Source organism: Salvelinus namaycush, unplaced genomic scaffold (assembly GCF_016432855.1).
Source record: "Salvelinus namaycush isolate Seneca unplaced genomic scaffold, SaNama_1.0 Scaffold84, whole genome shotgun sequence".
In the NCBI taxonomy this organism is placed as follows: Eukaryota; Metazoa; Chordata; class Actinopteri; order Salmoniformes; family Salmonidae; genus Salvelinus; species Salvelinus namaycush.
In genome coordinates, this window is record NW_024061575.1 from 143,564 (window position 1) to 158,450 (window position 14,887).

General features: G+C 42.3%; 1 protein-coding gene across 1 annotated transcript; it reads right to left on the reverse strand.

Annotated features, from left to right (window-relative positions):
* LOC120043029 (zinc finger protein 2 homolog) lies at nucleotides 1–3,821 on the reverse strand. Its single transcript, XM_038987762.1, has 2 exons — nucleotides 3,812–3,821; nucleotides 1–1,391 (listed from the first exon to the last, which is right to left on the reverse strand). The coding sequence occupies exons 1-2, from the start codon at nucleotides 3,819–3,821 to the stop codon at nucleotides 154–156; spliced, it is 1,248 nt and encodes a 415-aa protein (XP_038843690.1). The 3' UTR covers nucleotides 1–153.
* Nucleotides 3,822–14,887: the final 11,066 nt, after the last annotated feature.

Sequence of the window (14,887 nt, forward strand, 5' to 3'; positions counted from 1 at the left end):
TATTAGGGTTAGCAGTATGGTTAAGGTTAGGTTTAGGCATTAGGGTTAGCAGTGTGGTTAAGGTTAGGCATTAGGGTTAGCAGTGTGGTTAAGGTAAGACTTCTCTCCTGTGTTATTTATAAAAGTCCTGACAAAACAAAACTCTTGCCACAGTCACAACAGTGGTAAGATTTCCTCTCCTGTGTGTTTTCTCTGGTGCTTAGTCAGCTGACTAGATTCAGTAAAACTCTTCCCACATTGATCACAGCTATAAGGCTTCTCTCCTGTGTGTGTTCTCTGGTGTACTATCAGGCTGCTTGAGTGACTAAAACTCTTGTCACATTGATCACAGGTATAAGGTTTCTCTCCTGTGTGTATTCTCTGGTGTGATTTTAAATATCCTGATATAACAAAACTCTTTCCACAGTCAGAGCAGTTGTAAGGTTTCTCTCCTGTGTGCTTGCTCTGGTGTATAGTCAGCTGGCTAGATGTAGTAAAACTCTTCCCACATTGATCACAGCTATAAGGTTTTTCTCCAGTGTGAATTCTCTGGTGTGCTTTTAGTGAATCTGATCTTGAGTAACTCTTCCCACAGTCTGAGCAGTGGAAAGATTTCTCTCCTGTGTGTTTTCTCTGGTGAATAGTCAGCTTGCTAGACGTAGCAAAATTCTTCCCACATTGATCACAGCTATAAGATTTTTCTCCAGTGTGAATTCTCTGGTGTGCTTTTAGTGAATCTGATCTTGAGTAACTCTTCCCACAGTCTGAGCAGTGGAAAGATTTCTCTCCTGTGTGTTTTCTCTGGTGAATAGTCAGCTTGCTAGACGTAGCAAAATTCTTCCCACATTGATCACAGCTATAAGATTTTTCTCCAGTGTGAATTCTCTGGTGTGCTTTTAGTGAATCTGATCTTGAGTAACTCTTCCCACAGTCTGAGCAGTGGAAAGATTTCTCTCCAGTGTGAATTCTCTGGTGTGCTTTTAGTGAATCTGATCTGGAGTAACTCTTCCCACAGACAGAGCAGTGGTGAGACTTCTTCCCTGTGTGAATTCTCTGGTGTGCTTTTAGTGAATCTGATCTTGAGTAACTCTTCCCACAGTCTGAGCAGTGGAAAGATTTCTCTCCTGTGTGTTTTCTCTGGTGAATAGTCAGCTTGCTAGACGTAGCAAAATTCTTCCCACATTGATCACAGCTATAAGATTTTTCTCCAGTGTGAATTCTCTGGTGTGCTTTTAGTGCATCTGATCTTGAGTAACTCTTCCCACAGTCTGAGCAGTGGTGAGGTTTCTTCCCTGTGCGTTTCCGCTGCTGTTTCTTGAGATGTTCTGATGTGGAGAGACTCTTCTCTGCCTCGTCAGTGTCATGATGTAGTTGAGGCTCCCCAGAGGATCCACGATAGTCAGGTCTCTCTCCTGTGTGAACGACAAAGTAAGACAGATGGTTAAAGGCTCACAACAGCAGAAACATACTGTTTATTTTAGCTGAAAGGTGATGCCCGTGATGTACAATAATTTGTCCTTAATGTTTAAATGCTTTTACAAACTTATTTGACAATTGTCTTGGACAGTCAAGTGAGCAACAATAGACATATTCTGTCTTATTTCTTTCCTATTTGTAGTAAAGTGGATGATTGTAGACTATAAATAAGTTATTACAGTTGCTGAAACCCTAAGCAGACTTTGTCACTAATATAGGCCCCGTCAATATAGGCCCCTCCAATATATTGCTGAAACCCTAAGCAGACTTTGTCACCAATATAACCCCCACCAATATAGGCCCCACTAACATAGGCCCCTCCAATACAGGCCCCTTTCTGTGATTGCAAAAATTGCACATTAACCTCTGTGTCTATTCACAAACTCACCGCCATGGGGGAAAACTCAGTAGAGTTCTCATAGGCTGACAGCAAAAATAGCCTCCATTTACAGGTTGAATACGAGTGCATTTCACACCACTATTGGATTATAATTGTAAGGCTCATTTGAAATGTCTTATTGCTTAATATGTTTGTGTCGTCGCAAATCAACTGCTTTAATACTTTTAAAAAACTTCCGACTTCAACCAGTAAAATGCTCTGTGGCTAGCTTTGCTACCAGCCTATGTCAATGAGCGTTAGCATTCAAGCTAACAACTGCTGCATCCAAAATACATATTGTGCCACTATCACAACTTCGAAAAAGGCACTTGCACATCTGAGCTGATGTTTTTGTTGCAGGTGCCTGGTATTCAATGGAATAACATGAGAGAAAAGAGGAGAAACTCCCACACTGCTCTTTATTAAGCTTTATCGGCCTCAAGGCCTTCGGCAGAGCTTCTAAATGGCGTATCATACACTGTGATTGGAGGAAACATGAGGAAGTAATGACCCAGAGCTTCTAAATGGTGTATCATACACTGTGATTGGAGGAAACATGAGGAAGTAATGACTCAGAGCTTCTAAATGGCGTATCATACACTGTGATTGGAGGAAACATGAGGAAGTAATGACTCAGAGCTTCTAAATGGCGTATCATACACTGTGATTGGAGGAAACATGAGGAAGTAATGACCCAGAGCTTTTAAATGGCGTATCATACACTGTGATTGGAGGAAACATGAGGAAGTAATGACTCAGAGCTTCTAAATGGCGCATCATACACTGTGATTGGAGGAAACATGAGGAAGTAATGACCCAGAGCTTCTAAATGGTGTATCATACACTGTGATTGGAGGAAACATGAGGAAGTAATGACTCAGAGCTTCTAAATGGCGTATCATACACTGTGATTGGAGGAAACATGAGGAAGTAATGACTCAGAGCTTCTAAATGGCGTATCATACACTGTGATTGGAGGAAACATGAGGAAGTAATGACCCAGAGCTTTTAAATGGCGTATCATACACTGTGATTGGAGGAAACATGAGGAAGTAATGACCCAGAGCTTTTAAATGGCGTATCATACACTGTGATTGGAGGAAACATGAGAAAGTAATGACCCAGAGCTTTTAAATGGCGTATCATACACTGTGATTGGAGGAAACATGAGGAAGTAATGACCCAGAGCTTTTAAATGGCGCATCATACACTGTGATTGGAGGAAACATGAGGAAGTAATGCAGCTTTATTTTTATTTTTTTTAAATGTACCCCCTTTTTTCTCCCCAATTTCAATCATGTCTCGTCGCTGCAACTCGTCGGGAAGTCGAAGGTCGAGTCATGCGTCCTCCAAAACATGACCCGTCAAACTGCGCTTCTTAACACCCGCCCGCTTAACCCGGAAGCCAGCCGCACCAATGTGTCGGAGGAAACACTGTTCACTTTATGACTGAGCTTGGCCTGAAGGCGCCCGGCCCGCCACAAGGAGTCACTAGAGCGCGATGAGCCAAGTAAAGCTCCCCCGGGCAAATCCTCCCTTAACCCGGACGACGCTGGGCCAATTGTGCGCCGCCCTATGGGACTCCCGATCACGGACGGTTGTGATACAGCCCGGAATCGAAACCGGGTCTGTAGTGACGCCTCCAGCAGTACCAGGCCGCTGTGCCCTCTAACGCAGCTTCAAAAAGGTGATACACTTAGAATCCCATTCAGGACAAAAAGGCATTCAAACATTTTGGTTTTCACACTTTCTCTACATGAATCCTTGGGAAACATATTTAGAAAAGGAATACTTTCACCAAATTGCCTGAGAGCATATTTCTGTTCTGCCCTTTGGACCCGGATATGTTTAAAAATGTTTTTTTTTTTTTTTTAAGTCATTCTAAGCTGTATACCATCAATAACATGAATTGACCCCCAAGTCCAAGCAACAAGCTCAGAGTACAAAGACAAAATACCTGAAGTATTACTTGTTCACCCTCGACCATCTCCTTCTACTGGTAGACAAATTACAGAAAAATAGGTTCAAACATGAATTAATTAATTGATTGTTATGAATTAATGAAATTGTTGACTGCGGTACTGTGCTGTGCTATTTTCTTCCATTACTCCTCTCCAAACTGTTACCTCCAGGTCTTTTTCCCCATAACGGCCTTTAGGCCCTTACAAATTCCATTAAATCCACCTATAAAATGGCTCTATATATATATATATATATAATCCCTGTGGTATGTGGTAATTTGCAGAGAATTCTTTTTCTTAACACTTACAGTATATCAGAATGTACAGGGAATTAGTTGTTTTTCTGTCCCACTTTAAACACACTAAGCTGGAGATCCACGTCGGAAAGTATTCAGAGCCCTTAACTTTTTTCATTTTGTTACGTTATTCTAAAATGGATCAAATAAAATACTAAGAAATCTACACACAATACCCCATAATGACATCACAATACCCCATAATGACATCACAATACCCCATAATGACAAAACGAAAACAAGTTTATATTTTTGCAAAATTCAGAGAATAGCTGGTTTCTGTATAACAGTTCTACCAAGTATTCATACCACTGACAGACTTTTATTTTTCAAAATAAAAAACAGAAATACCTTATTTACATAAGTATTCAGACCCTTTTCTATGAGACTTGAAATTGAGCTCAGGTGCATCCTGTTTCCATTGGTCATCCTTGATGTTTCTACAACTTGATTGGAGTCCACTTGTGGTAAATTCATATGATTGGACATGATTTGGAAAGGCACACACCTGTCTATATAAGGTCCCACAGTTGACAGTGCATGTCAGAGCAAAAACCAAGCCATGAGGTCGAAGGAATTGTCCGTAGAGCTCTGAGACAGGATTGTGTCAATGCACAGATCTGGGGAAGCATACTAACAAATTTCTGCAGCTTTGAAGTTCCCCAAGAACACAGTGGCCATCATTCTCAAATGGAAGAAGTTTGGAACCACCAAGACTCTTCCTAGAGCTCGCCGCCTGGCCAAACTAAGCAATCGGGGGAGAAGGACCTTGGGCACCTAAAGACTCTCAGACCATGAGAAACAAGATTCTCTGGACTGATGAAACCAAGATCGAACTCATTGGCTTGAATGCCAAGCATCACATCTGGAGAAAACTTGGCACCATCCCTACGGTGAAGCATGGTGGTGGTGGCAGCATCATGCTGTGGGAATGTTTTTCAGCGGCAGGGATTGGGAGACTAGTCAGGATCAAGGGAAAGATGAACCAAGCAAAGTACAGAGAGTTCCTTGATGAAAACCTGCTCCAGAGTGCTCAGGACCTCAGACTGGGATGAAGGTTAACCTTCCAACAGGACAACGACTCTAAGCACACAGCCAGGACAACACAGGAGTGGCTTCGGGACAAGTCTCTGAATGCCCTTGAGTGGCCCAGCCAGAGCCCAGACTTGAACCCGATCGAGCATCTCTGGAGAGACCTGAAAATATCTGCGCAGCAACACTCCCCATCCAATCGGACATGAGATGATCTGAGAGGATCTGCAGAGAAGAATGGGAGGAACTACCCAAATACACATTAGCCAAGATTGTAGCGTCATACCCAAGAAAACTCGATGCTGTAATCGCTGCCAAAGGTGCTTAAACAAAGTACTGAGTAAAGGGTCTGAATACTTATGATAATGTGACATCAGTTTAAAAAAAATATTATATTATATTTATTATGTAAACATTTCTTTAAGAAACTGTTTTTGCTTTGTCATTGTGGGTTATTGTGTGTAGGTTTGTAGGTGAGAAAAAAAAACATTGAATGAATTTTTAGAATAAGGCTGTGAATGTGAAAAAAGTCAAGGGATATACAGTGTATATAGTGTTTCCTCTGGGGGAAAGTTAGCTAGTTGGTGGGGGGCGTTTAAGGGGGGGTTCCGGGGTCCTCCCCCCCAAAACAAATATGTATAAGTCCCTCAAAAGCTTGGTTCTGGTGACTTTTTGTTTTAAAGGAAAAAAACTCAAACCATCTAAAATATAATTTCCACCCCCAGAAATGAGCTCAATAACGTATTGGGGAAATGATTATAGTTTACAGGAAATGATTATAGTTTACAGGAAATTATAATAGTATACAGGAAATTATAATAGTATACAGGAAATGATTATAGTATACAGGAAATGATTATAGTATACAGGAAATGATTATAGTTTACAGGAAATGATAATAGTATACAGGAAATGATAATAGTATACAGGAAATGATAATAGTTTACAGGATGCAATTTAAGGGTGAGTGGAGGAGCCGCAGAGCTAAGAACTGGGCACTGGGCACTGGGCACAACTGGCAGAGCGTCAGAACTAAGAACTGGGCACAACTGGCAGAGCGTCAGTACTAAGAACTGGGCACAACGGGCAGAGCGTCAGTACTAAGAACTGGGCACAACTGGCAGAGCGTCAGTACTAAGAACTGGGCACAACTGGCAGAGCGTCAGAACTAAGAACTGGGCACAACTGGCAGAGCGTCAGTACTAAGAACTGGGCACAACTGGCAGAGCGTCAGTACTAAGAACTGGGCACAACTGGCAGAGCGTCAGTACTAAGAACTGGGCACAACTGGCAGAGCGTCAGTACTAAGAACTGGGCACAACTGGCAGAGCGTCAGTACTAAGAACTGGGCACAACTGGCAGAGCGTCAGTACTAAGAACTGGGCACAACTGGCAGAGCGTCAGAACTAAGAACTGGGCACAACTGACAGAGCGTCAGTACTAAGAACTGGGCACAACTGGCAGAGCGTCAGAACTAAGAACTGGGCACAACTGGCAGAGCGTCAGAACTAAGAACTGGGCACAACTGGCAGAGCGTCAGTACTAAGAACTGGGCACAACTGGCAGAGCGTCAGAACTAAGAACTGGGCACAACTGGCAGAGCGTCAGTACTAAGAACTGGGCACAACTGGCAGAGCGTCAGTACTAAGAACTGGGCACAACTGGCAGAGCGTCAGTACTAAGAACTGGGCACAACTGGCAGAGCGTCAGTACTAAGAACTGGGCACAACTGGCAGAGCGTCAGTACTAAGAACTGGGCACAACTGGCAGAGCGTCAGTACTAAGAACTGGGCACAACTGGCACGCTGGGTTTCTGGAGTTGCAGGCCGCAGCTCACAGAGCTGAATAACCTTCAGAACTCATCTTTGAACCCAAGAAAAGCGAACGTGCTTTACAGAACTTTATTGAAACTATGTTTGGTAGAAATAGGATGTTTCTTTTGGTGTGGCGGCAATGATTATACCGTGTCGCAGAGCCACACTTAAATGACCACAGAGTAAACACTGACTGTATATTTGACTTTTGAAGAATATAACTTATAAATGCCTCAAATGTTTCAACTGTATTACCCCACCAGAAACCAAAACATAAGCTTGTATAACTCCACTGTTTGTAAACAAACACTGTATAGCCTCAACCTGGTTAAACCGATCATTTTGACCTTCTTGAAGGTCCTTGTATACATAGTGAGTTCAGTGACTGTCAAGCCAACGCCTTATAACCGTTATCCCAAGATGTCTGACCTTCTTGACGAGGTCGCTAGGTGTTGGGTTACGGTTGACATTTACAGGGCTGACATTTGGTTGCTGTTTAAATCCTAGGTTGCCCCTTTAAAAAAGCCACAATCAAATCAACCAATCTGCAGTTGAAACAATAACAAAGCTGTAATTCCACCACTGTTTTGCTAATAAGATGATGATGGGGTTGGAGAAATGTAACTACTCTCAAATTCATAGACAGACCTATGGATGCCAGGACTGACCATCCATGATATCAACATTATAGTTTTAACCATGTTGAGTCTATACAGTGTTGATTTACATTGTTTCTAAACATTGGGGTAAAAAAAGCTTATTTGGGGTGGCTATAAATAAATAATTTAAAAGTCCAAATATGGATGTAGCAATTGCATATTTCCTCATTAACACCACACATTAGTTCCACAACTGCAGAGTTTGTGCCTCTGTTTTTAAGACAGCACTTACTAGTGTTAATCAGGGAACGGTTTCTCAAAACCATCTTACAGCTAACTTCATCATTAGAACCATTGGATGCCTTAAGATGCGTTTGGGAAACCGGGCCCAGATATCCAGTTTCCTCCTCCTTTTTCGATGTAACAATCATCTCCCCCTCCTCCTCTTTCACTCCAAAAACTGCATCCTCGTCTTTCTCTTCCTCCTCTTCTTTTACTGTAACATCCTCCTCCTCTTTCACTCTGAACGCGTCTTCCTCTTCTTTCACTGTAACGTCTTTCTCTTCTTCTTTCACGGTAACAGCCTCACCCTCTACTTGTTTTTGTATTGTAACAGCCTCCTCTTTCTCCTCCTCTTTCACGAGAGCTTCTTTCTCCGTCCAGCAGATCCCCTCTTCTGTAGCAGGAGGTGAGTAGCTTGGTGAACTCATGGTCGGGATGTTAGCTAGCTAGGCTAATGCTAACTTAACAAGCCCGCTAGCTGACCAATAACAACACCGTAAATATCAAATTAAATCGGATAACTAACTAGACGACAGAAGTGGGTTTAAAACACAGTGGCTAATATACACTAAAGCGTCTAAAGAGCTTTATTGGTTCGTCTATTTTGTCTAGCAAGCTACCGAGGTGGCTGACTGACTGTTGCTGCTGCTGAAAGAAGCGTTCCGTCCACTAGATTATACGTCACACTAACAGCATTGCCTTAAAGTCTCAGACCGCCGTCTGCTAACTGGAGTGGGTAACGCATTTGAGTAAAACGTACATTTTATTTTCAGATAAAAAGTTAAAGGGTAGGAAGCATTCGTTTTTACCCACCAATGTAACAACACATTCTGGTTAAAGACTTAGTAACTGAGATGTAGTCACGATCTGGTTACCTATAAGTACAAACAGTTATGTTGTTGCGTTATTACATATTTAACTTATTTCCGCATATCTTCTAAACTACCCACAATGCACAATTTTGCAATGTCAAATTGAAATACTCTGTGCTACGGAGGTCTTATACTAGCTCGGTGGCTAACGTCAGCAACACATCATGCTCTTCACGGACTGTTTGGCCAAAGATTTAACTTTCAAAACTAACCCAAGATAGACCAGAACCGGTCGTTTCCAATGGGAGCAAATTAATCATAGTGGGCAGAACAAGCGAGGAAGTGGGCAGAGCTGATGAAGAGAAACAGATGTATCTAGCTCCCAAAGACTGAAATTAGATAAATATATGTTTTAGAGTGCATTTGAAATGTTCAGTATGCAATAAGAATTCTCTTAATAGTATGAAGAGGTAACTCCATGGACCATTTATCCAATTTATTGAAAGTCTGAAAGCCTACACATATAGCATAGCCTACACATATGGCGTAACCTACACATATGGCGTAGCCTACACATATAGCGTAGCCTACACATATAGCGTAACCTACACATATGGCGTAACCTACACATATAGCGTAGCCTACACATACAGCGTAGTCTACACATATAGCATAGCCTACACATATAGCATACCTTGCGGTACAATCTTCTCTAAGAAACAGTTGTACAAAGTGCTGTGCAATAAGATAACCAAAGTTTGATTTCTAAACCACATGAGTTCTCAAATAGCAGCTGACCAATACCATGGAAACTGATAAAGAGCCTTTAGGATGACAGAAAAAACAGTAGAGAAATTCATGTTTGAGTTTCAAATACTAACTGTATAGTGAATGTGAGTATATTTAGGTGGTTTACATGGTTTGGCGTTGTCGTTGTAAATAAGAATTTTATTCTTAACTGATTTGCCTAGTTAAATAAAGGTTAAATAAAAAATTAAATAAATACAAAATTGACTTTCCTACTAACAATCTAAAAGTTGACGTGCCAAAATCTTACCAATCCATTCATTATTATTATTATCATTACTAACTATGCTGAATGTGAGACATGATTTCCAGCATATACAGTCTAAAGTTTGGACACACCTACTCATTTAAAAAAAACTGGTGCTTCCTGCTTTAGTTTTTGCTTGTAAGCTGGAATCAGGAGGATAGAATTATGGTCAGATTTGCTAAATGGTGGGCGAGGGAGAGCTTTGTACGCGTCTCTGTGTGTTTGGAGTAAATGTGGTCTATTTTTTCCCCCTCGTTGCACATTTTACATGCTGGTAGAGATTAAGTAGAATGGATTTGAGTTTCCCTGCATTAAAGTCCCCGGCCACTAGGAGCGCTGCCTCTGGATGAGCGTTTTCCTGTTTGCTTATGGCCGTATACAGCTCATTGAGTGCGGTCTTAGTGCCAGCATCGATGGTATATAGACAGCTACGAAAAATATAGATGTAAACTCTCTAGGTAGACAGTGTGGTCTACAGCTTATCATGAGATACTCTACCTCAGGCGAGCAAAACCTCAAGACTTCCTTAGATTTCATGCACCAGCTGTTGTTTACAAATCTACATAGGCGGCCGCCCCTTGTCTTACCAGAGGCTGCTATTCTATCCTGCCGAAAAAGCTTAAAACCCGCCAGCTGTATGTTAATCGTGTCGTCGTTCAGCCACGACTCCGTGAAACATAAGATATTATTTTTAATGTCCCGTTGGTAGGATATATACGTGCTCATAGTTTGTGTATTTTATTATTGATTGTACGTTGGCTAATAGGACCGATGGTAAAGGTAGATGGAAACGGGATCGCAAAACGACAGCCATCTCTTTCGGCGCCATTATCATCTCTATAGTATTCTGAGTGGTGACGCGACACTCACAACCTAAATCCTCTGGATACGATTATGGGCCCTATAGCATTCACATCATTATTACACATCTACAAAATGGAGACCCCTCATCCTCAGTCGATGAGGATTTCCACCAACCTACATAATGGTTGGATAATTTCCAGCAACCTACAAAATGGATTGATCATTTCCACCAACCTACATAATGGTTGGATAATTTCCACCAACCTACATAATGGTTGGATCATTTCCACCAACCTACATAATGATTGGATCATTTCCACCAACCTACATAATGGTTGATCATTTCCACCAACCTACATAATGGATTGATCATTTCCACCAACCTACATAATGGTTGGATCATTTCCACCAACCTACATAATGGTTGGATCATTTCCACCAACCTACATAATGGTTGGATCATTTTCACCAACCTACATAATGGTTGGATCATTTCCACCAACCTACATAATGGTTGGATCATTTCCACCAACCTACATAATGGTTGGATCATTTCCACCAACCTACATAATGGTTGGATCATTTCCACCAACCTACATAATGGTTGGATCATTTCCACCAACCTAGCAAATTTCAATTTACAAAAAAAAAAATGACGTTTTCGTCTTTTGAGCTTCTAGTCATGAAATCTATGCAGCCTACTCAATCACTTTTTATAGCTACTGTTTACAGGCCTCCTGGGCCATATACAGCGTTCCTCTCTGAGTTCCCTGAATTCCTATCAGACCTTGTAGTCATAGCAGATCATATTCTAATTTTTGGTGATTTTAATATTCATATGGAGAAGTCCACAGACCCACTCCAAAAGTCTTTCGGAGCCATCATCGACTCAGTGGGTTTTGTCCAACATGTCTCTGGACCTACTCACTGCCACAGTCATACTCTGGACCTAGTTTTGTCCCATGGAATAAATGTTGTAGATCTTAATGTTTTTCCACATAATCCTGGACTATCGGACCACCATTTTATTACGTTTGCAATCGCAACAAATAATCTGCTCAGACCCCAACCAAGGAGCATCAAAAGTCGTGCTATAAATTCTCAGACAACACAAAAATTCCTTGATGCCCTTCCAGACTCCTTCTGCCTACCCAAGGACGTCAGAGGACAAAAATCAGTTAACCACTTAACTGAGGAACTCAATTTAACCTTGCGCAATACCCTAGATGCAGTTGCACCCCTAAAAACGAAAAACATTTGTCATAAGAAACTAGCTCCCTGGTATACAGAAAATACCCGAGCTTTGAAGCAAGCTTCCAGGAAATTGGAACGGAAATGGCGCCACACCAAACTGGAAGTCTTCCGACTAGCTTGGAAAGACAGTACCGTGCAGTACCGAAGAGCCCTCACTGCTGCTCGATCATCCTACTTTTCCAACTTAATCGAGGAAAATAAGAACAATCCAAAATTTCTTTTTGATACTGTTGCAAAGCTAACTAAAAAGCAGCATTCCCCAAGAGAGGATGGCTTTCACTTCAGCAGTAATAAATTCATGAACTTCTTTGAGGAAAAGATCATGACCATTAGAAAGCAAATTACGGACTCCTCTTTGAATCTGCGTATTCCTCCAGGGCTTAGCTGTCCTGGATCTGCACAGCTCTGCCAGGGCCTGGGATCGGGAGAGACACTTAAGTGTTTTAGTACTATATCTCTTGACACAATGATGAAAATGATCATGGCCTCTAAACCTTCAAGCTGCATACTGGATCCTATTTCTACTAAACTACTGAAAGAGCTGCTTCCTGTGCTTGGCCCTCCTATGTTGAACATAATAAACAGCTCTCTATCCACCGGATGTGTACCAAACTCACTAAAAGTGGCAGTGATAAAGCCTCTCTTGAAAAAGCCAAACCTTGACCCGGAAAATATAAAAAACTATCGGCCTATATCGAATCTTCCATTCCTCTCAAAAAATTTAGAAAAAGCTGTTGCGCAGCAACTCACTGCCTTTCTGAAGACAAACAATGTATACGAAATGCTTCAGTCTGGTTTTAGACCCCATCATAGCACTGAGACTGCACTTGTGAAGGTGGTAAATGACCTTTTAATGGCGTCAGACCGAGGCTCTGCATCTGTCCTCGTGCTACTAGACCTTAGTGCTGCCTTTGACACCATCGATCACCACATTCTTTTGGAGAGACTGGAAACCCAAATTGGTCTACACGGACAAGTTCTGGCCTGGTTTAGATCTTACCTGTCGGAAAGATATCAGTTTGTCTCTGTGAATGGTTTGTCCTCTGACAAATCAACTGTACATTTCGGTGTTCCTCAAGGTTCCGTTTTAGGACCACTATTGTTTTCACTATATATTTTACCTCTTGGGGATGTTATTCGAAAACATAATGTTATCTTTCACTGCTATGCGGATGACACACAGCTGTACATTTCAATGAAACATGGTGAAGCCCCAAAATTGCCCTCGCTAGAAGCCTGTGTTTCAGACATAAGGAAGTGGATGGCTGAAAACGTTCTACTTTTAAACTCGGACAAAACAGAGATGCTTGTTCTAGGTCCCAAGAAACAAAGAGATCTTCTGTTAAATCTGACAATTCATCTTGATGGTTGTAAAGTCGTCTCAAATAAAACTGTGAAGGACCTCGGCGTTACTCTTGACCCTGATCTCTCTTTTGACGAACATATCAAGACTGTTTCAAGGACAGCTTTTTTCCATCTACGTAACATTGCAAAAATCAGAAATTTTCTGTCCAAAAATGATGCAGAAAAATTAATCCATGCATTTGTTACTTCTAGGTTAGACTACTGCAATGCTCTACTTTCCGGCTACCCGGATAAAGCACTAAATAAACTTCAGTTAGTGCTAAATACGGCTGCTAGAATCCTGACTAGAACCAAGAAATTTGATCATATTACTCCAGTGCTAGCTTCCCTACACTGGCTTCCTGTTAAGGCAAGGGCTGATTTCAAGGTTTTACTGTTAACCTATAAAGCGTTACATGGGCTTGCTCCTACCGATCTTTCCGAGTTGGTCCTGCCGTACATACCAATACGTACGCTACGGTCACAAGACGCAGGCCTCCTAATTGTCCCTAGAATTTCTAAGCAAACAGCGGGAGGCAGGGCTTTCTCCTATAGATCTCCATTTTTATGGAACAGTCTGCCTACCCATGTGAGAGACGCAGACTCGGTCTCAACCTTTAAGTCTTTACTGAAGACTTATCTCTTCAGTAGGTCATATGATTGAGTGTAGTCTGGCCCAGGAGTGTGAAGGTGAACGGAAAGGCTCTGGAGCAACGAACCGCCCTTGCTGTCTCTGCCAGGCCGGTTCCCCTCTCTCCACTGGGATTCTCTGCCTCTAACCCTATTACAGGGGCTGAGTCACTGGCTTACTGGTGCTCTTTCATGCCGTCCCTAGGAGGGGTGCGTCACTTGAGTGGGTTGAGTTACTGACGTGATCTTTCTGTCTGGGTTGGCGCCCCCCCTTGGTTTGTGCTGTGGTGGAGATCTTTGTGGGCTATACTCGGCCTTGTCTCAGGATTGTAAGTTGGTGGTTGAAGATATCCCTCTCGTGGTGCGGGGGCTGTGCTTTGGCAAAGTGGGTGGGGTTATATCCTTCCTGTTTGGCCCTGTCCGGGGGTATCTTCGGATGGGGCCACAGTGTCTCCTGACCGCTCCTGTCTCAGCCTCCAGTATTTATGCTGCAGTAGTTTATGTGTCGGGGAGCTAGGGTCAGTTGGTTATACCTGGAGTACTTCTCCTGTCTCATCCAGTGTCCTGTGTGAATTTAAGTATGCTCTCTCTAATTCTCTCGTTCTCTCTTTCTTTCTCTCTCTCTGAGAACCTGAGCCCTAGGACCATACGTCAGGACTACCGGGCATGATGACTCCTTGCTGTCCCCAGTCCGCCTGGCCTTGCTGCTATTCCAGTTTCAACTGTTCTGCCTGCGGTTACGGAATCCCTACCTGTCCCAGACCTGCTGTTTTCAACTCTTAATGATCGGCTATGAAAAGCCAACTGAGATTTATTCCTGATTATTATTTGACCATGCTTGTCATTTATGAACATTTTGAAAATCTTGGCTCTCTCTAATTTTCTCCTTCTCTCTTTCTTTCTCTCGGAGGACCTGAGCCCTAGGACCATACGTCGGGACTACCGGGCGTGGTGACTCCTTGCTGTCCCCAGTCCGCCTGGCCTTGCTGCTATTCCAGTTTCAACTGTTCTGCCTGCGGTTATGGAACCGCCACCTGTCCCAGACCTGTTGTTTTTCAACTCTTAATGATCGGCTATGAAAAGCCAACTGAAAATTATTCATGATTATTATTTGACCATGCTTGTCACTTATGAACATTTTTGAACATCTTGGCATAGTTCTGTTATAATC